Genomic DNA, 27469 nt, shown 5'->3' with positions numbered 1-27469 from the left:
TTCAATGTCCAATACATTTTTAACAGCCACTTATCGCCACCTACTGGTGTAATGATGTCATTTATACTAAGTTTAAACCAGAGCCGGACAGTATCGGAGTACATTTACTTGAGTACAATTTTGAGGGATCTGTACTTTACTCGAGTATCATTTTTGGGGAGTACTCATGGCTTTATTCAAGTACATTTGAGAGGGAAATATTGTACTCTTTACTCCAATACATTTCTATCCATAAGCATGAGTAAAAAGTAACTAAAAAAAAAAAAAATGTCAATAAGAAAAATCTCAGAAACCCTCAAATTGTTGTTTCCCTCTCAAACGTGATTGGATTGTGCAGGTGCCACTGATTGGGACAACCTATCAGCAATCACCTTCAGCTTTCCGCCAAAGTCAACTCCATGGTCAGATTTACAGTAAATAAGAGACCAAACCATGGACGAAACCATGGATAAAGACGCAGCAGGTCTAGCCTCGCCAGACTATTTCAATTTTCTGAATTTTCTGAAATTTTCTTAAATGTTAAATAAAGCAACATGGTAAAAAAGATGAATATGACTTGATTTTACTTTCAATTCCTTTTACATTCTCCAAGGTATTAACTTTAACATTGTTCATAACTCCAAGTAGGACGTTTCTGTGCATAAATGTAATATTGATACTCAAGTACTTTTAAAAACAAGTACTTCAGTACTTTTACTCAAGTAGACATCTGACTGTAGTACTTTTACTTGTACTTGAGTAAAATTTAGCAAGGGGTATCTGTACTTTTACTCGAGTAATAAAGCTGTGTACTCTGTCCGCCTCTGGTTTAAACTAAGGTGATTTACTCAGTGTTTATATGAGGATGTGAACACTAGTATGGTGACTGGTTTCGTCCCGCAGTGGATGAGTCAAGTTGATCTGTCTCGCTCTCTTTGTGAGTCAGCTGGACTTTAAAGGTTCCCCTGCGTCATGTCTAGGTGTCGTGGGGTCAAGCAGATTGGTATTAAATCCTTAATGAAGTCTGCTGAGGCTGTATGGAAGTGTGTGTGTGTGTGTGTGAAGTGCTGGGATAATTACATCCTGTCTTGGGGTTGAAGGAGACCTCTTGTTCTGTACGCCACGTTTTGATATAGCAGATGCTTCTCCCGGCTCTATCTCTCTCTCTGTTAATGAAGAGAAACACACTGCTGGATTTGTGACTGGAAATATAAAATAGAATTACTCTTTAGAAGATAATTCGTTTTAATTCACATAAGCTGTTTCCAAAATCGCATACTGTATAGTCGGCAGTATATTTGGTTCGTAATGTTGTTTATGTGTGTATTTAATACGCTTGAACCATGTGCAAATTAATGTCGACACCACTGCTGAGTAGTTTCTCCTTAAAACGGCAGTGAACCAAAGACAAGAGTGAGTGAGCAGAGGCGGGACTAATTTGAATATTCATAGAGCCGCGTATACTAAATGAGACAAGGGTGTCGAGTTACATTCAAGCTATTTTAACCCTTGTGCATCAATTAAAAAAAGTTACACATGGGTAAAAAGAGGACAAAAATGTCCATGTCAAAAAACTGTCATAAAAATGTGATGCTTTGGAGCACAGACTTAAGTTTGGTAGAGGACCCTTTGCAGATTATTGCTGAAGTAAAAAAATAATAATAAGGAAATCCAAAAAAAAGTTATATAGGTATAAGTTTATGAAAATTATTTATAAAATAATATTTTATATAAAATATATATTTTTAAAATCAGGTTGAACTCAAAACTACAATAAAATCAAAGCCATAAATCGAAATAGGTTGTGTTCCAAATTTGAGGATGATATCTCAAAAAACGAGCTTTGGGTAACAGTTTGTTTGGGCGTAGTAACATATTTTCCCCATTGGGTGGGAGCAAAACCCCACTGGAGCTCACAGTGATTGCAGTTTTTCTCTCTCAGTATTACAAACACACACATATTTTTTTATAACACACATACTAACCGCACTCTGACATCCATACCAACACACCCACACAAATATTGTTGCATAATTTATCCTGTTGACTCTATAGTATGCCGAACCAGAAAACAGGAATAAAGCGATATTTGTTTATAGGCCAAACTTAAAAAAAAATGACACCATCTGATAAAAAATAGTAAAAATTTTAATTTTGAAGCCTTGCCATCAGAATGAAAGCCTCTTAACAAACATTGCATAATTTTATAGTAACTGAACCGGGGATTAAAAATGGCAGATTTAATGGGTTTCAATGGGGACATTTTTGTCCAAAAGGTGCTGAGAGGGAGTATTTTTTGTACCTAAAGCAAAAAATATTTTTTTAAGAAAATGACGGTGAAATAGTAAAATTCCAATAAAAATACACACCTGTGCCAAGTTTTTTGCAGTTAGCTTTAACACAGGCAAAGTGATCAAAAAAACAAAACTGAAAAGGACAAAAATGTCCACAAGGATGCACAAGGGTTAAGGCATGAAGATGTTTATTTCAAGGATTTAAAAAAAAAAAATATGTTAGTTTGGTGATCAAAGATGAAAATGATTGGCTAAAGTGGGACTAAAAAAAGTGTGTGTAGTATGAATGAATCATGTGACCTACCAGCGTCATTTGCCTCGCTTCACCTCATTTCTAAAAATCCTCTCCTGTGGCCTCATGGGATAGTAGTGACTGTCGAAGGCACACTTTAGATGTCATCCAGGTACTGTTTTATATGAGTTCGAACGGCTCACCTGCTGTATAGTATGTAAGTACGCATATTCAGACACAACAATAAGTAGTACACAAGGCTAGAATCAGTAGGGGTGAATCAGATTCATATGTGGCATGTTATTGTTGTTGGGCTGTAGGTGAATGAAGTGTAGTGTACTTTATTTCCAATAAAAACATTCATCTATAACCGAGTATTATGAATGGGAATGCTAACGGGTCACTTTCTCTAGGTATTATTGACCTCATATCCTGAAAGATAATGTAATGATTATTATTGTTATATACAACTGTAATGTATATGCATAAGTAACACACAGATGCTGTAATGCTAGTATGTACTACTGCACACTTAGTAAGAATTGTTTGTTTACTGTCTGCTAGTTTTTAAAAGTAGTTTTTGAAACGATGCATGTCAATGCTAAAGATTTCAAAAGGTAGTATTGAACACTTGTATACTGTATACTGGGCAGTAGTGTTTGGCAAACAACATGTTTTTCATTTTTACCATTTCCGTCCATTTTGGAAATATTGGACATATATCGGTTTTGTTTAAAAATAGCATTAAGATAATCAGATCAATTTATCAGGTAAAGATGATGTGAAAAATGGCATTTTTTTGGTTCATGCGTCACACTGGAAGTAAAAGGTCAGGTCTGGTGCATTGCATTGTGGGATACTGTATTCCACTTAGAGTGAGTGTATTTTGACAAATGTGTTTAAAAATGTCCATATAGCATACAGCACACTGACTGTATACTATGCTATTTGCACAATAGATGTAGTATTTGATTTGTAGTACACCTCTGGTAGCCCTGAGTCCTTCTAATGACCTCGCTAACTTCTGATTGGCTGTGTGTGTGTGTGTGTGTGTTGCTGGATGTTTGTTATCGAGTGGATTTTTATAATTATTATTTATGTGCCATTAGGTTGACAGAAGGTGACATCAATACAGGCAAACACACTAAACTGTGCTCTCTCTCTCTCTCTCTCTCTCTCTCTCTCTCTCTCTCTAATCAATTGAAGTGCATTAGTGCTCCATCTAAAACCACAGTATACTATTATTAACAGGGAGTGTTCACTAACCTTTGGCTTAACTGTATTTAAATGTCGTGTTAATGTTAGAACAGTCAAATGATCTTAAAATAATGTTAGAATTTCATTTGCACTTAATAAATGTTATAATCATAACATATTTCCGGTGCAGGATTGTCTGAAGGTCTTTAAGTTGAACATGGACATTGCATGTTCAGTAACACACAGATACCATGTTCAGTTTTGTTGTCCCTTAACTTTATTATGCGCATCTCATTATGATTGAATTGAATTGAATGGAAAACTGCATGAAACAGAAGTTGCAATAGTGTTTTGTTCCCTGACTTCTGGAACAAATGTGGGCGGGGCTTATCATGTCCATCGGGAGCTGATTGGATGGTTGTGGTTTGCTATTGGTCGATATCATCACCTGTGAGTGACAGGTTGCCCCGCCCTCGTGACAGTAACACGTCATCAGAGATGTCGCTGCAATATTTGGTTTATTTATTTATTTATTTATTTTAGTATTATAATATACTTAGTTTTTTTATAAAAAATATTTTTATTTTTTATTTTTATGCTTTTTTTATTATATAGAATTTTATTTCTTATTTATATTTTATTTAATTATATTTATAGAAGTTATTTTTTTATTATTTAATTTTATTTAATTTTTATAAATTGGTAAACATCTTGGACATTATTTTTCTGTTACTGAGGTTATTGTTTGTTTTCATATTGATGGATTGGAAACACTGAGCGGTGTGTGTAACACTCCCTCCATACAGAACTTTTGAGAGAGAAAAAGGCGCGTTTGAAGCCCAAGCTGGAGAGAGATGAATAAAGTTGGAGAATATATGGAGATGTATGACAGCGCTGCCCTCTTGAGCTTTCCAGACAAAGATAGTATGAGAGAGAGAGAGAGAGAGTGTGTGTGTGTGTTTGGCCACAGTGTGTCTGTTGGACCGAAGCTCTTTCTGATGTCTTTGCCTGTAGCCATGTGTGTGTGTAACAGCGTTTGTATGTGTGTGTCTTTGCTCAGAGCGAGTCATGGTACTGAATGCACATTTCTAACTCTCTCCTTCTCGATTCTTGACACACACACACACACACACACACACACGGGCCCCCAGGGGCCGCTGTCACTCATTCCCCCCCGAGCCTCACAGTTGGCGAGCTGTCTCTTCCTCCGCTCGTCTCAATCATCTCCTCCCTCGCTTTCATCCCCTCCTCCTCCTCCTGCACTCGTCCTCTCTCGCTCATTCTCTCCTGTTTTGTTTCGCTCTCATCTCTTTCTCTGTGAAAATTTCATCATACAGTTGATGACAGATGAGTTTCCTTTGATAGCTTGCTCTTGTCTGTCAAAAACTGCGACTACTTACCCAGAAACTGCAGCCTGTAAGTACTCTGTGTGTGTGTGTGTGTGTGTGAGGGTTTCAATCTCAGATATTTACAAATCACACATTATTCTCAGCTGAATGGTTGACTTTGCACGTGTGGACAAATGCATATAGTGCAAAAATCATGTTAAAAATCAATTTACATATTTATTTGAAGCTCAATTGCATTGAATATTAAGGGATTTCAGAGAATTTTATGGTATTACATTTAATATATGCATCTTAAATTATTTTATTTTTTTAAAAAAAAATTTAAAATATAAAAATAATGCATTTTTGTTTTAAGCATTAATTTATTTATTTTTAAAAAAATGTAGTTGCAGTATCTATATAAGCAACATGTATGTATTAGAATATTGAATCAGCCTTTGAGGTGTTTTTTTAATTAGTGTATTGATTTCAATGTCATTTTAATTGCTAATTGAACTGGTGAATCACAGAATATTAACCTTACAGTGACGTACCATGGTCTTTTTGTTCATTGTACCAATTTAGAAACTCCAATGGTGCTAATACTACTGTATTCTTTGAAGGTATACAGTATCGAATACCACAGTATTTATCAGATATTACCATCTATATGATATGACACTACTACATTACTATTTTGTAAGATAAAAAGTATTGGAAAATGACATTTTAGCTCTCTTTAGTGATCTTTGAGTGAGTCAGCGTTTCTTTGTAAGGTTTCGTTGAATATCACGGTCGGGCTGAACATATATGCATGTATTTGCATATCTAATCAGTCTTAGAGGGCATTTAGTTGAACACGCTTTCACAGCTAATAACGCTCACTGCATGTCCTGTTTCTCTTTAAATGGTCTGTCGCTTTTAATTGGATTATTGATTCATGTGTTTCAAGGTGATCTAGTCCTATGTGGTGTCAAGGACAGGTTATTGATGACATGATGGTTTTGGACACCGCTATTACTGTATGCTAATATCATGGTATTCTCTAGATAATGTGCTGGAAAATCCAGCCCAAAGAACAGATAGTTGGTTTTTATTTGCTCTAATGGTCTGGTGCATATTTCATTTATTTAAATAAAATATTATTTCATAATAGAGTGCAACAGGAAGGAAAAACGACTCTCCATAGGGAAATTTATCGTAAATGATTTTTAACGATTTTTTTAACGATAAATTCCACCAATCAGAGAGTCGGAAAATGCACAAAAATGCTCTTTAGCTCCGCCCACTCACATGAAGCACCATAAATGACGTAATCTAGTCTCTCTACGTTCTCAAAATACTATATTTGAATTTAAAATTGATAATTATGTTTCTCCATCATTTTTAATTTGATTATGCTGTTCGCAATGCTTCAAGATTTTCAAGTAGTTTATTGCTTATGATTGACCTTGTAGCTCGTTGGCCGGGTTCATAGCTTGTAACACTTTAATAAAGACTTTTTGTAAATCCCTGGAAAAAACGAATAGAAAAAAATGTTGCAAATAAGCATTGAAATTTCACTTTCCCAATTTTCCATTCAGTTTTCTATGAGTGTCCTGTGTTCTCTTTCTTATATTGTCTCTGGGGTTAGTCAGTAGTAATTAGAATGAGTGTGTGTGTGTGTGTGTGTGTTCACTGATGTCCCCTCTGGCTTACTGACTCATGTGTGTGTGCTGCTCTGCACATCTGGGTGTTTCTTGGACTGTCCTTTTTCGTTTAAATCAGTGTGTCAGACTCTGGAGCCGTGACCATAGTGGACTGAGATCTCTGGGAAATGAGAATCCGGCTGCTTTTAACTATCGCTGGCTTTACATAAGCTGCTCAGATGGACCCAGTTTCTCTACAGTGGTTTGAGATGGGAGACCACCTTAGACTGGTTTTGCCTTCAGAACTGGATTAATTCTGTGGTTGAATCACGCAGTCGCTGCAGATTTGTTCACATGATGTGAATCTCCTGTTCCAGAACATCCCTAAACTGCTCTATCAGATGGAGATCTGGTGACTGGAGGCCGTTTGAGTTTCAAGAAACCAGTGTGAGATGATTTGAGCTTTGTGACGTGTCCAATTTTGGACCAAAATGTATTTTTGATGCATCAAAACATTGTGACTAACCCACTGATGTCACATGACTACTTTGATGATGTCTTTATTTCCTCTCTGGACAAGGACAGTATACCGTACACACATTTACAATGAATGAAAGCTCTCGGACTAAATCTAAAATATCTTAAACTGTGTTCTGAAGATCTGACGGGTGAGCTAACCCTTTAACGCTTGTCAGTGCAGCGAGGCCAGACTCTGTACAGATGAAATGTATCATGAATGTCTGGCGGGAGCAGAATCTAGAACGGTGTCAGATCGTGTCCTTGCTCAGGGAGTTTCCCGGAGCCTCGGCCAATCGCTGAGCACTATTTAGCCAGTTTGTCTTAACTCCCGCCCTTCTCTGCGCACTCCTCCTGGCCAGCACTAATGATACCCTGACCTTTGACCCGCCCCGGCACCCCCAGACACATCCTCAGAGACGAGCCAGGCAGAACTAGCCGAGAGGATGGCAGCGATGAGACGGGATGAGACGGCGAGAGGAGAATCCGCTGTATCCACACAGAGAGCAAAATGACGAATTCTACCTGTTTATTTTTACTCGTTTTTTAGTGTTGTAACTTTTACACTATTGTGCTGCTCCTAAAAAATGCAATTCATCATGTTACATCAGTAATATTGGTTCCGATCCAATCGCTTTTTTCAATCTGGGACCTGCGTTAAAAAAATTATATGATTTATTTACTTATTTTTAAAACTGATAAGAACCCGTTCTCAAGAACTTAATTGAAATATCGGTGAATTAATATTAAATACAAATATTAAATGGAAAACTTGCATTAAAAAAAAAAAACTTTAACAGAAATTAGAACGGTTGCTAACTGGCAACTAACTGAAAAATATTTAAAATGAGATTAAGCACTAAAATTACTAAAACTAAAATTTAAATAAAATGGATTAAAGCTAAATAAAATGAGTAAAAACGAATCACAAACGTACTAAAACCTGCACTAGAAACTTACAAAAAAAACTACTTTGAAATATTATATAAATAATAGTAAAATAAAACTTTGTTTAGTTTAGTCACTTTGTCATGTTCCCCCATACACTGTAAAAAAAATATCATGATTTGTTATAACGTTTTTTCTTCAGTCAAATCAACTTAGATAATTTATGTGGTTCAGATAACATAATATTTTGAGTTCCTGATTATTAAATCAATGTCCTTCATTGTATTTCAATGAACTTAAGGTTACTTCATTTTTTAAGTTAAACCAACAATACTTTTTTCCAGTGTATATTTGAACACCTGAAGTACCTTGTTCACTAAGTAAATAAATTCAACTAGAAAAGTTTAAGACTAACTTTAACTACTTGTCAACCTTATCTAGAGGTTTAAAACAGTACGAAGGTATCAGAAGTATTAATTTATTAACATTTTTACACTGTAAAAAAATATTGCAGTTATTATTTATCGTAAATTAGAATTCAACATTAGAATAAGAAATAATGTGTTGTTTCAACTTTAAAAAGTATGTGTTTGTGCTTGACTTAAAATATTAAGTTTAGTTAAGTTTGATATTTAAGTTATCTCAACACATTTTAAATTGTAAGCTAATTGCAGCAACATTTTTTAACATCACTTAAACATTTGTTCAATTTAGTCCCCCTGTAGTTAATAATTTTAATCTTTGATCGCCAAAATTACATATTTATGAGGAAATACTCAGACTTATGAACTTACACATGGTGTGTGTTAAAGCGTATTAAAAACACCATATAGAGACATTAACAACAAAAGCTTGATTTTCACCACAGGGGGACTTTAACCAGTTATGACACACTGTAAAGATGGTGTCATGTGTATATTTACAGTAAAGCAGCTCTGATGAGGCATTTTAAGTCCTAAACTTTAATGAATGCTCATTACAAAGAAACCCTCTGGTATTATGTTGAAGAAAGACATAACCTTCGTGAATGTGTGTAACATGTTGTTCGTGGCGCGGGGAGGCGGACAGCACTGACGTCTATGAAGGGTTTCCACAATAACAGAAGACACGTCCTGTCCGTCTCTCTCTCCCACACAGCCGTGACTCCGGCGAAAGCTAAATGGGCCATTTCCATGTAAATATGAGGCTTGTGTGTGGTTTAATTGGTATGGAGATGACTTGGGACGGACCGTGTGATTTAAGCGATCCGAACGAAGCATCAGGGAGGAGAAAGACGGGGAAGAAGGGATAATGCTGGATGAACAGAAGTTGGAGGTGGAGAAGCTTGTAATTAATTAGGAGACTGGGAATAACCTTTTCTCTCTGTGTGTGTGTGTGTGTGTTTCAGGGGAAGAGGAATAAACCCGGAGTGGAGTCCGTCGGGTCTCCCGATTCAGGAAGAGGAAGAGGAGAGAAAAAAGCCATCAAGTAGGTGCAGGGACTTTCATTCGTTCAGTGGGGCTCTTGTTTTTAAGCGAAGCCTGAACATTTCACGTTTCTCCATAGACAACACATGTGTGTTTTAAATCTGAGAAATGTGTTTAAAATGAACATAGCAGCTAAAAAGATGGAAAAAGTACTAATGGGAGTACCTTAGATGCATTAGTAATGTCAAAACAATATTAGAGAAATAATGTTACATGATAGCCCTGAGAATTTTAATTTGTACATTTATTTATTTATTTATATATTTGAGGCAATTAAGTTAAAAATAAGCTTGAAAAAAAGCACTGGGAGTTTCGTTCGTTTAGCATATTGACAAACATTGTTTTGTTTTTTTAGAATGATTGAAACACATTATTAATTATCAAAATAATTTTTGGATATCACAGAAAGATCATCTGTGTATAGGAGCATAAATATATATATATATATATGAAGAGTTCAGATGCAAAAGCCTCTAAATGCCATTTGAAATTTTCTTCTTTAATGATGATTTTTATCAAAATTGTATATTTAAGTTCAGTAATTTTAAGTGAAATTACTGAACTTAAATATACAAGTTTGATAAAAATCATCATTAAAGAAGAAAATTTCAAATGGCATTTAGAGGCTTTTGCATCTGAACTCTTCATATATATATATATATATATATATATATATATATATATATATATATAATTAAAAATAATAGCATATCAGCAAAAAATATATCTATAAAAAATGTTGCTTCATTAATATTATATTATTAAAATAATAAAAAAATGGGAAGAATAATATATAAAAAAAATAATAAATAATACAATTTCAGTAATAATAATTAAAATAGTTTATAAATATGCCTAATGCAATCTTTTACTGTTTTTAAAATTCCCACAGCCTGAAAGTCAAGATTTCCTTTTTTTAAATCCTTTTCCTCCTTTTTTAAAATAATTAAAAAATAATTTCCTTTAATTTAAAATAATTTCCTCCTTTTTTAAAATAATTTAAAAAATGGGAAGAATAATATATTAAAAAATAATAAAATAATACAATATCAGTAATAATAATTAAAATAGTTTATAAATATATACGCAATGCAATCTTTTACTGTTTTTAAAATTCAAGATTTCCTTTTTTAATTTCATTCACCATGAAGTTTTTTCAGTCTAGACTTGCTTTGAACACACACGGTTCGTCTGAATGACCGTTTTCCTCTGTTCTCGCTTCGTGACATCGCAGCTGCTGTGTTAGACTAATGCCTCCTCTGGATTTGAAGCTTGCAGGTGCTTGTGGAAATCAGATGTGCTCATTGCTGTTGTTGAAATAATCACTTGCCATAAATGACCTTTCCCCTCTATACCAGGTCCACCCGACCCGTTTCTCCTGACCTCTGACCTTTGCTGTCTCCCGAATGTTTCTTTTCTTAGCCACATGTGATTGGTTTGTCTCCAGGATTGTGTTTAATAACGTGTGATGCTTCACATCTTTCTCTCCTCCCGCCTCTGATCTGTGATGAACTAATGACCTCACAGGTTTGACCCTGCTCGATTCCCTGTCTGATGATACAGCTCTTCCTCCTCCTGTCCTGAAGAAGAGGAGATCCCGGCCTGTGTGTGGATGAAATGGGTCGCTCATGTTGCACTGACGTGTGTGTGTGTGTGTGTGTGTGTCTCTTCAGTGATTTAGACAGAGACTTTTGGAATAACAATGACAGCAGTTCAGTGCAGCAGCGCTGGAGCTCATACCCGCCCAAGGAGTTTGTACTAAACATTTCTCCTTATGCCCCTTACGGAGATCCACGCCTCTCACTCAAGTGAGTCTCAGTTCAGGCTGGTAAGAGACACCAAACCCCTGACCCGCAACTCATTCCTCACCCCAACCCCAACCCTTCCCAAACGCAGAGATGTGTTCTGCAGGCTTTAATAGTCTTTCATTCACGGACAGCCGCCCACTTAGACAGGAAAACACAGTCTGACTGACGCACGCTGGAAACTGACCAAATACTTGATTTTTTTTTTTTATTTGAAATTGATACCACGAAATTAAATGTTCCAGAAAATGATTTGTATGGTCGATAAACTTCAAGTTGCGTTTTATTTTAATGTTCAGAACAGAATCAGAGGCAAAACTGAAAGTAGGAAGACTAAAGCAGACTGTTTCTGAACACATTTTATCATTTGGTTTTTATTTAGTTAATAATCGTTTCCTTTATCTGTCAACAGTTTATCGATGACGCATGTATTTATGCGACTAACATCTAAAACGGCTAACTAGACACTTTTGTATCAATATGTTAAGTATTATATCGTTTTTTAAAAAATATTATATTATATAGTTTTTTTGTGTTTATGCATGTGTGAATATATATATATATATATTAATTATATTGCAAGTTACAATATTATGTGTGTATATATATATACAATATTATAAAACGGTTTGCTGAACTGTAATATAAAAAAATTTTTTTTCTAATTATATATAAAAAAATCATATACAATCATTACGTTGTGAGTTACAATATAAATGATATTCTAAAATGGCTCGCCAAACAGTAATTAATCTTTTTTAATTACATATAATAATCAAATCCATCACATTGTTTTTTTTGTTTTTTTTTAATTTTGTTTTTTTATTGCAAGTTAACGAAACATTATAATTTATACAAAAATAAGAGATCAGTGAATTATGTATACATACAAAAGAGAGAAAGACGTACATGGAGTACATACAAGGTAGGCAGAACAAAAATAAATAAAGGAAAAGAAAAAAAAAGTAAAAGAAAAATAAAGACAAAAACATGTATGCAAGTACATTGGTGTGTTTTAAGCAATGGGATATTTTAGAGATTTAGATAGAAGCAATTAACTCAACTTCTATCTACATCCATTACATTGTGAGTTTTTTTTATATATATACATATATATATATACTAATTCACAATGTATTAAGAATATATAAAATAAATTATATATATATATGCAATCTTTTTGGCTAACCGTTTTAGAAGTTGCATAAAGCAAACCAAACATATATAAAGCCTGTTAAAAACGAATGTTCTTTTCACTCTAACAATGCTGGGTTGTTTTAACGGAAATTTGGGTCAAATATGGACAAACCCAAATGTTGGGCTAAAAATGTAATTTCAAATTAACCCAACTTCAACTTTCACTTTCAACTCTACATTTTTTAATGCAATTTTTAACCCAACATTTGGGTTTTTCCATATTTGACCCAAATTTGGGTTGAAAAAACCCCCGCGTTGTTTAGAGTGATTAGCATTGGTTGTGTGTGTGTGTGTGTGTGTGTGTGTGTGTGTGTGTCAGACGGTTAGTGAGCGGACTGTGGGCGTAGGCTAACACAACCCATATTTTACTGTACCTCATCTCACGTGTTCCCCAACATTATCCCGATCCCGGCAGGGCTGTAATGATGAGGAAGCGTCCCGTATACGCTAACACACTTTCCCAAAAGGATATAATGCCAAACTCATAGTATCCTTCATCTGATTGTGATGTACGGGATCGTACACTACCATCACACCAGACCACATGACAAGAGAAACACAAATACGTGAAAGACGAAGTGTGTAATTTCTGCTCCTATATATAATCCATACCATCAGTTGTGTGTCGCTGTGAAAGAAGAAGTTGCTGCCTTACAATCAACTTCTTTCAAAGAAATTTCAACTTACATATTTTTATAAACTTATTTTAAGATTTTCACGACTTTTGCATCATTTAGCACTAACCTATAGAGATAAATAAAGCTTTACGTTTATAGTTAATCGTTTAACCACTTCATATTTGTGACTTTGTTTCTACACATTTCAAAAGGAATATTTATCATATTTCATTCTGGTCATTTTTAACGTTGCTGTAATGTTTAAATTTACTTCATGTAATATTTGCTGGTTATCTTCTATAAAATTAAAATAATCACTGACTTATTGATATCATCCATTATGGCAGTTATATGCTTTTATAGTATTTATTAATATTTTGAATTAATATTTATATTTTCAGATTTAATTTTAATCAGTCTTAGTCAATTTGCTATGTGTTTTTGTCTTTTTTTAATATATATATATATATAAATTTCGCTTTAATTTATTTAAGTTTTTGTTTTTATTATCTTAGCAAACTTTTTTTATTTCAGTTAGTTGGCAAGGCAAAATTTCAATGTACATTTTTATATATATATATACAGTAATTGCTTTAATCATTCCAGCTTTGTCTCAGTTAAACATTTGTAATAGTTCGGGCACCAATCGTAAGTCTCCGGTGTGTTCAGTGGTGACGCTCGTGACAGAAATTGCACACTTCACGTGTAACCTTGTGATATGAATGAAAGTCATTATGCAGGTTCTCTCCTTGACTCCGCTCAGCAGGACTGCAGGGAATATCAGTATATCGGACCGTTTGCTAATCAAAGCAACAGCCTGACATTCAAATCTGTTTCGGTTCACCCCAAAAACTGAACCATTTGACCCTAAATGTCCCTCACTCCCTACAGCCCTGCTCGCCTCTTCTCAGCACATGACCTTTAACCTTTCCCCCCCTCCCCCCATGGGGTGTTACCATGGAGACGGACAACCCTCCAGCTTCAGCTATCCAGCGAACAGCAACAATAACAATAACAGAAACAATCGAACCATACGGCGCTCCCTCAGTGGCGAGGGTTGACCGTTAGTCTGGCTGTGGTGTGGTGACCCCCGTTCTGCCCTGCGCTTTGACCTTTCTCGGGCTTGTCCTCGATGTGTCGCTCCAGCGGTAAACCCTCACCGGCCTAATCCAGACAGGTTTCGCTACAGAAGGGGTTCAGAATCAGATGGGCCGGCCGGTCTAGAACATGAACATGAACTCTCCTTGCTCTGTGGACCTGCTGGATTAAAGCGGTGTGGGTGAATGCACTAAACACACACGCCGCAGATTCAAGCAGAACATCTTCCTCACTTATACAGTTAGAGTGGGTAGATAGATTAGATGCTTGTATCATGGGATGCACAATATGGCGCTAAATAAATATAGAAATATATACAGGATTTGGTTACACTTTATTTTAAGATGACACTCTAAAAATGCTGGGTTGGTTTAACCCAACTTTGGGTCAAATAATGGACAAACCCAGCCATTGGGTTAAATTTTTTTAATTACATTTTTAACCCAACGTTTGGGTTTTTTCATATTTGAAACAACCCAGCATTTTTAGAGTGTAATACTAACTAACTACATGTACTTACTATAGAGTTACACTCTAAAAAAATGCTGGGTTTGGGTAAAATGTGGACAAACCCAAACTTTGGGTGAAAAATGTACTTTCAAATGCTAACCCAATTAACCCAGTTTGTCCATATATGATCCAAATTTGGGTTGAAATAACCCAGCATTTTTTTAGTGTACGAATAGGGTTGGGTTAGGGTTAGTTACTTGTAATTATGCATATTTCACTGGTAATACTATAGTAAGTATTAGAGCCAGACCGATATTAGGCATTTTCCAAAATATCGGTATCGGCAGTCATAATGGCCGATAAATGAATATTTCAAAAATAAAATAAAAACGGGCGAAACACGCTTTAATCATCTCTCCTCGGCCTGTTATATTGAAAATGTATGTTTTACAATTTGCATTATGATGTCATCTATTGCTAATCATAGACTAGCTAACCACAAAGCTAGCTAATGCCACTATCGTCAGTGGAAGACCGCTAATGAGCTTGGAAACCACAATGAACTTTTTCTGCATAAATAAAGTAATGATTACTGTATTTATAACTCGCATATCTCTAGTTACAGTCCCTGCATTGTAAAATGTAAGTTATACTCACGAGGAGTGAACATTTAGACATAGAGAAAAAGCATCAAACGTATCTTGTGCAGAAAAGTTCGCTTTTCTTTTACACGTGTGTGAAATCCAACAATATTTAATAAAAATAAAATATCGTGCGACATATCGGATTTTAAAACCCAAAAATATTTGTATCGGTATCGGCCTTCAAAATCCTTTATCGGTCGGGCTCTAGTAAGTACATGTCGTAACAGGTAACTACACCTTGAAATAATTATTTTTATTGGTAAATATAGGCTATTTTTTTATGTTTGTCTTCAATTAACAAGCACTTAATTACACTAATAATTTGAACATAATGGCAGATCTCAAAAATAATATCCAGTTTTTCGTATGAACATTATAACGTCGCAATGCCTAAATTCGCCCTATGACGGTATTCACGATACAATATCAGATATTGACCATAACATGAGAATAAATATTGACCAGACGTGCATCACCGCTAAATATATTATTATTATCATCATCAGTTTGCTCAGTTATTGGCCATAACATGAAAGTAAAAATTGCAGTAAACCGAATACATGCATGTAGTGTTCCTGTCGTGGTTTCGTTTGGATCTGCGGCGTCACTGAAGCTGTTTTCTCCTCTCCTGCTGTTGTTGATGTGGTGTTTGAGTGGTGTGGCGGTGTTCCTTAAATCTCCTGATAACTGCATGATGACTTTCACCAGGTCCCCCGATTATGAAACGCCGATGACTCAAGGCTGTCATTAATGCGACGCATGGTGATTTGGAGCCTCAGGGTCGTTGTAATGTAAATCCACTCGTGAGGCTCTGCTGCGCCCCCTATAGGAGGATCTGCACCCCGGGTGATTGTGTTGTGTGTTGTAGCTCGCTGTGAGGTCACGCATGTCACACTCTCACGGGATAAATCACGGTTATTTATCCAAACCTGTAACCGTTTCTTCTCTCCCAATGTGTGTCCTTTCCCTCTCTCTCCGGCGGCCCCTCAGTGGGGCGGTGCCCGGGGGCCAGCGGGGGTCCGTGGGGGGGGTGTTTGGGGACGGAGGGGGGCCGTCCCGCAGCGACAGCGTGAGGAACATGATGACGGGGGGCATTAAAGCCGGCAGGTGGCAGACGGTGCAAAGCCGCCTGCAGTCAGGAGACTTCAAGAACGGCAAGTGAGTCCAGCCCGCCGGAGACGTGTGTGTGTGTGTGTGTGTGTGTTTAAGAAAGTCTGTGTGAGATTTCAGGCCGCCCTGCAGTCTAATAATAGCAGAATCCGTACGGCTGACTCACACACACTTGACGATCACTCATTTCAGTCCATTATAAAACACAACACCGCAATGACTCAAAAGACGGCGTAATTGCTGATATCATGCGCCTGCGAATATGAAATGTGAGGGATAATAAATATAACTGTGTGTTTGAGCCTGAAGGGGTTATTTTGCAATATTACAGACCGGCGGACTACATGATCTGGCTACTTAACATATTAATGCACTGGAAATATTGAGTTTAGTGTCGACACTGATTCAGAATGCGTTTTCTTATTGCGGACGATTCGAGGAAAAACAACGGCCTGCATAATCTTTCATATTTCTGTTTCACATAAATGCTGTGCTTTTCAACAAGATATTTCCACATAAATATGAAGCAGAAACTGTTTTCAACATTGATAATAATAATCATAAATGTCTCATATTAGAGTGATTTGTGAAGGATCATGTGACACTGAAGACTGATGATAAATTCAGCTTTGATCACAGGAATAAATGATATTTTAACATATATTCACATAGAAAACAGTTATTTTAAGTTGTAATAATTTTACTGTTTTTTTTTTCTCTAAAATTTTTTATCAAATTCTCTTTTTTGGTCAAATAAAGAGTTTTCGTTCAAAAACCTCACAGAATCTGTTGAATGATAGTGTAGATGTACACAGAAAATGATAACTCCCGTCTATAGAATGGGGAACTCATGAACACGTTTAGCTAGTCTAGCTTCAGTTCATCTCTTTAAAACAAAGTGATCGGCTCTTTCAACTGAAGGACAGGACGTTTGTGGTCAATTTCTTTTTCCCTCTGGAAATACACAATGTTCCCAATCCAGTCAGTTCCAGATGGTGAATTTCACAATTGGTTTATATGTTGATTTCATTGTGTTTTGTGAGAAAAAAGAATCTGCAGGATGATACATGAAGCTAACAGCCATTATAATGTTTACCGTTGCATATATTTGACTGAATGTAGAATCAAGATAGAATAAATCAGAATCAAGTAGAATTAAAATTAAAGGTTCTTAATTGGATTCGATGGTTCCATAGAACGTCCGATCCACAAAAGGTTCCCCAGTAAAAAAGAAAAGATTTCGATGATTAGAATGTTCTTCACACTAAGAAAACAAACGGTTCTTTTTAGAATGTTGGCACTTCTATGACATCATCACTGAACCTTTAGTTGTAAGAGTGTGTTCCAGTGAACTGTGATGATGAGAGAAGATGATGCATTCCCATCTGATGACTTTCTGAAGAGCAGATCTTTCTAACGATCGGCACACAGTTAAAGTTTTATAGAAGCGTTTCGGAGACACGAGCGATGGATGGCCGGAGGATGTTAAACACCAGTTTTCCATATTAATCGCCGTGTAGCACAAAATATTAATGCGTCCTATAAACGTCCCGTAAATGTGCTTAATATTTCAGTGAATCGTAATGTGTGTCTGTCAGCAGTGTGAAATGAATCCTGAGAGAGGACGAAGTTTCATTAGATCGGTAAAAGAAAGTTTAGACTGATTCGTTTTACTTCCATAATCAGTGTATTTCTGACGCAAATACAGCAAATAAACAAATGATCAGACATGTTTTTAAATATATTTTAAAATATACAAAACTATATTGCTGATATATATTTATAGTTATTTAATATTTATATTCATCATATATTTAAATATATATATATATATTATGGTAAACTATTCTTAAATATATATTTTAATAATAATTTTATATATAAAATGTTATTTTATGATAAATATAATTTATTTATTATCAAATATATTTAATAAATACATTTGAAAATATATTTACACAAATGTATTTCCGATATATAACAAAAAAAAGAAAAAAAGAAAAATGTAATTTATGACCGGAAATGCATTTTCCTGCCCATCAATTTTTTGCCATATATTTTAGGGCCATTCTTTGGTATAGTGTGAAACTAAAAATATTTATATTGTTTACATATTTTGAATTTACAAAAAAAAACCCCATTTTTTTATGATTAGAAATATGTCATTATGTAATGTATTTTAGCATTAAAGAAATATATTTTCATATTTAAAAATCATATTTTAACTAAGCTAGGCTGTTTACAACATATGTATGTTGTAAACTTGTGCATCATACGTCATTGGTGGTACGCCTCTGAAATATTATTTTACACATGAAGAGTTCAGATGCAAAAGCCTCTAAATGCCATTTGAAATTTTCTTCTTTAATGATGATTTTTATCAAACTTGTATATTTAAGTTCAGTGATTTCACTTAAATGGCAATGATAATTACCTATTAATTGTTATTTAAGTGAAATTACTGAACTTAAATATACAAGCTTGATAAAAATGGTCATTTTAGAAGAAAATGTCAAATGGCATTTAGAGGCTTTTGCATCTGAACTCTTCATGTGTAAAATAATATTTCAGAGGCGTACCACCAATGACGTATGATGCACAAGTTTGGACAGTTTTGATTTCTTGCTGAGTATGAGACACGAAACACCAGGCGAGTGAACGGATGAAGTCATGAATAACACAACCTCACCCAAACAAACCCAGAGCTGCTACAACGCTACTGCCGCTTGAGTGCACACACACACACACACACACACACGCACATAGGGTCTCAATTTAAGTTTTCTTCACACCCTTAGCTAACGCCTCCTCCTCTCCAGCATCTCACACTCTCTCTCTGTCTCACATCTCTCTTCTCTCACTCCATCCATACCACCAGTCCTCGTTCTCTCTCTCTCTCTCAACACGCCCTCCGTTTTTCTCCGTCAGTAATTGGTTTCTATTTTCAGGCCGCTATATGTGTCTGTCTCTTGTGTTGTGTCTCACATCCTCTTTTCCCTGTCTCTCTCTTTCTCTTGTTCTCCACTACGGCTCGCTTCTCTCCCTGCAACCACCTGATGCCCTTTACCATTGAGCCGGTGCCAGTCCAGCCTTATGCCAGCTCAACATGAAATCAAATCTGACCTGCTCAAATGCTCCTGGGTGAAAGAATAAGATAATGAATAAGAAGATAATAGGCTACTAATGCAGTCATTTAGTGATAAAGGTTACAGCAATAATACATTAGGATTGATTTGGAAAAGAAGTGGAACCAATGGGATGCTTTAAATGGTGAGCTTGACCTTCATGGCGATATGAGCATCTTTTCTACTACGCTCTAAAATGCTGGGTTGTTTTAACCCAATTTTGGGTCAAATATGGACAAACCCAGCCATTGGGTTACATTTTTAACCCAATGTTTGAGTCTGTCCATATTTATAAACAGCCCAGCTTAGTTAAAATATGATTTTTAAATATGAAAATATATTTCTTTAATGCTAAAATACATTACATAATGACATATTTCTAATCATAAAAAAATTGTTTTGTTTTTTTTGTAAATTCAAAATATGTAAACAATATAAATATATTTAGTTTCACACTAAACCAAAGAATGGCCCTAAAATATATGGCAAAAAATTGATGGGCAGGAAAATGCATTTCCGGTCATAAATTACATTTTTTTTTTTTTTTTTTTTTATATATCGGAAATACATTTGTGTAAATATATTTTCAAATGTATTTATTAAATATATTTGATAATAAATAAAGTAAATAAATAAAGTTAAAACAACCCAGCATTTTTTATAGTGTACCATTGACTTTCGTTTTGATTCTACCTTTCAAGTTACGGCATTTAAAATCAAAGTCTTGGCAGATTATTGTTTACAATAAGTGGTACTTTAGTTGTGTCCTGTTAAAGCATAGTAATAGCTGTAAACATTGCTACAATATGCTCGTTTAGTCAGTTTATACGGTCGCAGGTTTGTGCCTCGATTTCACACCTAACGTGCATCTTTGATGCAGAACTATTAAAAAGGTCTCCTGTGGTTGCTGGGAAATGAACAATTCTCGAATGTGTCTCTTTTTGCAACTAAAATCACATTGAATTTGAAGGCATGTCCTTGATTCTGAAATATGTCATATTACAGAATTAAAATGCGATGTTTTCATGCTAACTTCAGTATCAAGATGGTTTTCCTCCACTGGAGCAAGTTTGTTTTATGTCCCATAAACTCCAAATCACTCTGAAACGTTATTATTTATACATTTTTTAATCAAAATTGTATCTTTAGGGGCACGGCAGCTGGACCCTTGTCACTTAAGATGCATATTAGTATCTTAGAAGAGTAATATGTACTCTTAAGGTATTACTATGAACCTTTTAGGGCTCGATAAGATGTCCATGTAAGGCAGGGGTGTGGAGAAGAGCTTAGCTCGAATTAGCCCTCCCTGAAAGTTTATGATATGGTAAATGTTTAATATTCTTTAATAAGTACATTTAATAATACATTTAATATGCTTTAATAAGTACATTTAATAATACATTTAATATGCTTTAATAAGCTGGTTCAGTCGTGTTTAATGAGGGCTGGTCCCTGCTGGACAATGGCCCTCCAAGTTTCGAACACCCCTGTTTAAGGGTGCGGACCACCGCTGTACCCTACACTCTTAGAAGAAAAGGTTCTATATAGAACCTTAAAAGGTTCTATCAGCGCTACGTATTTGGAACCCCTAAAAGGTTCTATACACTCTTAAAAAAGGGTTCCTGGGTTCCATACTTGGTCAATAGAACCTTTAACCAAAAAAATGATTCTATATAGAACCGTTTTGGAGTTCCATATATGAAGCGGGGGATGGAACCATTTCTTCTGAGAGTGTAAAGGGATTAGGCGAGCTGAACAGCCAGAAAATGCAGGAATCATGAGTGCAGCTCGCTGAAGTTTCTGAGGTGAATGTGACACAGTTTTTAGATTAAAGTGAAACCGGGCTAATGATAGAAAGAGAGGGATGTAATTGCTGAGGGAGGGGAGGAGAGCACAAAAGACTGACGGATGATCTGGCGGAGTTGGTTGGCTGCTGGAGGAACTCGGGGGGCCGCGGTGTCGCTTAAAACGAGTGTCGCGAGAGAAACCGTGGGCAATGTGTGCAGACGTGAGTAGACCGACATGGGAGGCTCTCAACAGACCAAAAAACAGTCGCCCGCGAGAACCGGTGGCAGCCGGCTGACGCCACACACGCCGCGACACACACACGCGCACGGCCGACACACACCGCGATCCAGTCAGCCGCGCGCAGGAGCGGCACGCAAACAGGCCGCGCAGACGCACACACACTCTCGCCGCTCGTCGCTCGCTCGGCACACAGACCAGGGCGGCTGCGCTCTCTACCTGTGTTACGGTGGATACTGCCTCTGTCTGATGCTTCTCTCCTTCTTTCTGCTTCTCCTCCTGTCCCCACCTACACCACGCACTCCTCCTCCTTCCTCTCCTCCACCCCCTTCTCCATCTGACGACTCGTTGGCCATTCCCTTCTGCCCTCATCCGTCCCTAAACCTGTCGTCCTCCTCCATGTCTCCCCTTCACCCGGATCCCTTCAACGTGTCGTCTCCTCTTCCTCCATGCCCCTCTGCGTCCTCTGATCCTCATCCGACTTCTTATAAACCCTCTCCGGATTCTTCTCCTCAACCCCGCCCTTTTGTTCTCGTCCCGCCTTCTCTGCTCCTCCTTCCTCGCCCCTCGCTCTGTCGCTCCCGCTCTTCCTCGTCTCGCTCCTTGCCCTCCCTCCTGCTCTGCCCGCACAGTTTGTCCGACCACGCCCTCTCCTCGAGCGAGACCTTGGACCAAATCCCGTCGATGGCGTCGATACCTCGGCCTCGCACCTTGTTGCGTCAGCAGAGCCTCCAGCAACCCTTGATCCAGGCTCCGCCCCCCAGTTTGGTCAACAGGCCTCCCAACTCCCAGAGTTTGGGTCAGCTGCACACCCAGCCGGGTTTGGGAGGGGGCGGTGGCGCGGGGCCCGGCTCCAGGAACGCCCCGGCTGGAGCGTCCCGCCATAGGTCGGGAGGTGCCTCTCATGGGAACCCGGGCAGTGTGGATCACATGATGGGTCAGATAACGAAACGAGGCCTGGACGTTAAATCCTTCCTGTAAGTCACTTCTTGTCCTGTGCATGCCTTTGTGTCCTGTATTTGCATTTCACAAAATTAAGGTTCACCCAAAAATTGTAATCATCGGCTCCCCCTCATGTCAGCAAGTGCCATCTTTACGATATTATCTTTGAACTTCCGTTTGTGCGGTCGCTCTGTGTATTTCTATGACATCGCTGGTGAAGTGTTTTTATTTATTGTAGAGTTAACGAAAGTTATCACGAACATTGTAACTTTTCTTAAAGGGATACTCCACTTTTTTGGGAAATAGGCTCATTTTACAACTCAACAGTTGGAATCCATTCAGCCGATGTTCTGATATTTAGTCCCGCTGACTTCCATTGTATACTGTATATTTTTTCCTACTATGGAAGTCAGTGGGACCAGAAACTGTAATATTCTTCTAAACATCAGAACATCGGCTTTGAAAACGGTAAAACACAACTGTTGAGTTGTAAAATGAGCCTATTTCCAAAAAAAGTGTGGAGTATGTCTTTAAAAAATGTCAGTAGACCGGGAAGATTTTTAAAATGGACAGGTAATTTATAAATGCGTAAGAACTAGGGCTGGGTAATAAATATCGATTTCTCGATATTAATCGATTCTCATTTTTACGAGCCGATATCGATTCTTAAATCTCAAGAATCGATTAGTCATCCTGTTTCATTTGAATGAATGGATCATTGTATCGCGGCTGCGCACATCCAAAAAAATCGCAATAATCTTTGTCCTTTGTTACTATTGATATGAAACAAAGTCTCAATTTTCAAATTACGTCCATTTTCTTTAGAAATTCAAAAACATAAATAGCGTTTTGTCGCTGTGGCGTGAGATCGCTCTGGAGAAGCAGCAGCGCTGATCTCTCTTCCGGCTTAATAATAGCAGTCACAGCGCCAAATAAACATGAATGAGCATCTGAAAGTGTGTTAAAGATACAGTACAACTTATCCAAATCCGGATCATGTCACATTGATTCGCTCAATCAGCGTTTCAACCGTGGAAAGACGTCAGTTAAACAGCTTGTAATCAATGTAGCGTCATATTTACCTCAGAAAACCCACATAAACTCGTTAGTCAGCTAGAAAAAATAACTCTAGAGAGGAGCATTTTGCTAAATATATACACCATATTACATATGCATTATAATCTTAATGTTCTTAATGCATATTTGAATAAATCTGGCGAGTTTTTATGACAGCCACCATTTAAATATAATAAATCTTATTATGAAAATAAATAAGTGTAATTTAAGCGTTTGTATAGCTACAAAAACAGTTCATTATTACCTTCATATTAGGCTAATGAAGTCTATAGGCTACAACTAGACTCCCATAGTTTACAGCATTAGTTCAGAGATTTGATTTCCTTGAGAAAAATTGCCATTTATTGTAACTGATATCCAAAATAATCAATATTGAATCGAATCGAAATCGAATCGAATTGCAAGCTTGTGAATCGAAATCGAATCGAATTGTGAAATTTGTGTCAATACCCAGCCCTAGTAAGAATGCTGTGAAAATACAAACCGGAAGACAAAAGACAACGAGCGCAGCGCTGAAAAGGGGCGGGGCTATATAAGCTCTATAACAGAAAAAGAGAAATTCAGCGTAATGTTCACGCTGCTCTATTCCAGAAAAATCAGCACGTACGGCAACTACAGACAAAAGAAATCTAGCTTTCTGTTTCAGTGTTTGGCAAGTCTTTTAAAGCCGCATGATAGCTTTGACGACTCGTTCTTGTACAAGTCTCATAGGTTTCACATCAGTGCAAGGCATCGTGCGAGTTAGACTACAGTTAGAATCTAATGGACTTCATTCATTTTCATTGTTAGGAAAAGAGCGGCACCATTCTCAAAAACATCATTTCATATTCCATGCAAGAAACTAAGTCATGCATTTTTGGGTGAACCGTGTTGCGTTTATAATATTCTTCAAGAAATATCTCAGTCAGTTCTCTTTCTCTGGGATGCTTTATTTATGCTTGACCTGCTTTAGTGTGTGGTGATAATATGCCTCTTAAAACAGTGTAAAGTCCCAGAGTTTAACTGAAAATGATCTGCGTGCCTCTCTCTCTCTCTCTCTCTTCACCTGTCTGTCTCCAGACGCTGTCAGACAGTTGTTCATTCTGTCACACTGTATTTCATCCCGCTGCAGGATATTACCCCCTCCCTCAGCGCTCTGCACTGATCTTTGTGACGTTCTGTTTTATATGGCTGAACATTGCCTTGTGTGCGTTTTAGGACCTCAGGGGACCGCTGGAGATACGGTACCAGGACTAATATTACGTATATATGTCAGCACATGCATATGCGTTCGGACATGTGTTTGCCCGTGTGTGAGTGTGTTCATGAATGGTCTTTCTCTTGTTTACCCCATAATGAAAATTCGGTCATTATTTATTTACCCTCATTTCACTCCCAAACCGTTTGACTGTCTTCTTTCTAATCACCGTACACTTCTCCATATGCATGTTTACTGAATTCACTGATCTTCCATAGTTCTCAAATGTTGACTTTTCGAACTAAAACATTAGGGCTGGGTAATAAATATCGATTTCTCGATATTAATCGATTCTCATTTTTACGAGCCGACATCGATTCTTGAATCGATTAGTCATCCTGTTTCATTTGAATGAATGGATCATCGTATCGCGGCTGCGCGCATCCAAAAAAATCGCAATAATCTTTTTCCTTTGTTACTATTGATATGAAACAAAGTCTCAATTTTCAAATTACGTCCATTTTCTTTAGAAATTCAAAAACGTAAATAGCGTTTTGGCGCTGTGGCGTGAGATCGCTCTGGAGAAGCAGCAGCGCTGATCTCTCTTCCGGCTTAATAATAGCAGTCACAGCGCCAAATAAACATGAATGAGCATCTGAAAGTGTGTTAAAGATACAGTACAACTTATCCAAATCCGGATCATGTCACATTGATTCGCTCAATCAGCGTTTCAACCGTGGAAAGACGTCAGTTAAACAGCTTGTAATCAATGTATCGTCATATTTACCTCAGAAAACCCACATAAACTCGTTAGTCAGCTAGAAAAAATAACTCTAGAGAGGAGCATTTTGCTAAATATATACACCATATTACATATGCATTATAATCTTAATGTTCTTCAATATTTAATGCATATTTGAATAAATCTGGCAAGTTTTTATGACAGTCACCATTTAAATGTTTATATTTCATATAATCTTCTTATTATAAAAATAAATAAAAGTGTAATTTAAGTGTTTGTAGTTCATTATTACCTTCATATTAGGCTAATGAAGCCTATAGGCTACAACTAGACTCCCATAGTTTACAGCATTAGTTCAGAGATTTGATTTCCTTGAGAAAATTTGCCATTTATTGCAACTGATATCCAAAATAATCAATATTAAATCAAATCGGAATCGAAATCTAATCGAATTGCAAGGTTGTGAATCGAATTGTAAAATTTGTGTCAATACCCAGCCCCTAAAACATGCACTTTTGTTTGCAAAACATGGATAAACTAATCGAGTGTGGCGTCACAAGTGATACAAAGCATCTTGACACCCCAAAGTTTTAAAATGTCCATATGTAAATGACATTTCAAAGCTGCAGCGGAGTAAAACAAAGTATTTTTCCTACATGAAGCTTCTAAAGACTACTTTTAGGTTGGTTTTTGTAGCTTTATAGTTCATTAGGCTTTCGTTCTGTGGACAAGAAACACCATTATTTAAAAAATTTTCAACTTTGTGTTTCATGAAAGAAAGAAAGAAGTCATACGGAGTTAAAAACGAAATGAGGGTGAGTAAATGATGGCAATCCCTTTAATATTCAGTCTTTTGTTTTCAAACAGGGCTGTTTATTTCAATAGGAAAGTCTGAAACATAATTCCCTATAATCGCTGTGAGTTATGGACTTTGGCAGGGCTACAGGTCTGTAGAGATGCTCCGGCCGTCTCTGTGAATCTCTCGGCTGCGTGACCGGCGAAGGAAGGGAGGGCAGGTCTCAGCTTAAATGACAAACAATTAACGCGACTGAACATCATCTAATTTCCCAAGATTATTCACACGTGAACACACAGCAAATCGGCGTGATTGATGGATTTCATGGCTCTCAAGTGATGTAACATGGTTGGATTTATAAGCCTGCCTCAGTTGTGTATAAGTGACATTTGGCTCTGTTGTGACGTATTTAATTGAATTATAATAGACGCTCGGTGTGAGAAAAGGCCTGTAATTTTCACATTTAAACAGCGGTTCTCATGCTGCGAGGTCAACAGCGTATTAGGACAGGTTTGAAATATAATTTCTCTTGAAAGGCCACAGAATATTTTCCACGATGTCCAACCTGAGATATTTACATTGTACAGATACATTTATTTTACACCGTTATGGTACTTATTACTATATTGAAATTCTGTCATCATTTACGTTGCAAAACGTGATGCTGCTTTATGGACAAAAAGTAGTCAATATAATTAGCATAAAAAAAGTCTTTTTTATGAAATTAAACTGCCTGTGGAGACTTAATGTAATAATATTAAAGCTGCACGATTCTGGATAAATTGAGGATCACGATTTTTTGTTTCAAATAGAGATCATGATTCTTCTAAACAAAATAGCATGTCATTTACTAGAGGTTATGAACAACGTATTAATTACTGCAGTTTATTTAAATGTTTAATTAACATGAATGAATTATTATCGGGTTAAATGAATGATTCAATGACTCATAAACACTTCCCTTGTTTCATAACCGGATGAATCAGTGTTTTCGAACAGATCTCTTAAATGATTCGATGACGTACATTTTTTACGTGTCACTTATTTGAAGTTACTGTATTTTGATCGCTACCGCTAATCCGAAATATGTTTTATCTCAGTACTGCAGTGATTATTTCAACGTTTAACACAGAAAT

At 36.7% G+C, this 27469-nt stretch overlaps 1 protein-coding gene across 9 annotated transcripts in view; it reads left to right on the top strand.

The window, feature by feature from the left end:
* Positions 1–27469, top strand: part of syt7a (synaptotagmin VIIa) — a 102520-nt gene that overhangs the window by 47931 nt on the left and 27120 nt on the right. For 5 of the 9 annotated variants that reach the window (XM_089127615.1, XM_089127618.1, XM_089127621.1 and 2 more), the window contains exons 3-6: positions 9450–9529; positions 11202–11336; positions 16330–16497; positions 22232–22576. In XM_089127615.1, coding sequence (XP_088983741.1) covers positions 9450–9529; positions 11202–11336; positions 16330–16497; positions 22232–22576 — 728 coding nt within the window. Of the gene's footprint in view, positions 1–9449; positions 9530–11201; positions 11337–16329; positions 16498–21020; positions 22577–27469 lie in introns of those variants that run through there. The other 4 variants (XM_089127622.1, XM_089127623.1, XM_089127617.1 and 1 more) reach the window with 3 other exon arrangements.

The sequence above is a fragment of the Pimephales promelas genome, chromosome 25 (assembly GCF_988280905.1).
Source record: "Pimephales promelas chromosome 25, fPimPro1.hap1.1, whole genome shotgun sequence".
In the NCBI taxonomy this organism is placed as follows: Eukaryota; Metazoa; Chordata; class Actinopteri; order Cypriniformes; family Leuciscidae; genus Pimephales; species Pimephales promelas.
This window is presented reverse-complemented; position numbering and strand designations above follow the sequence as displayed.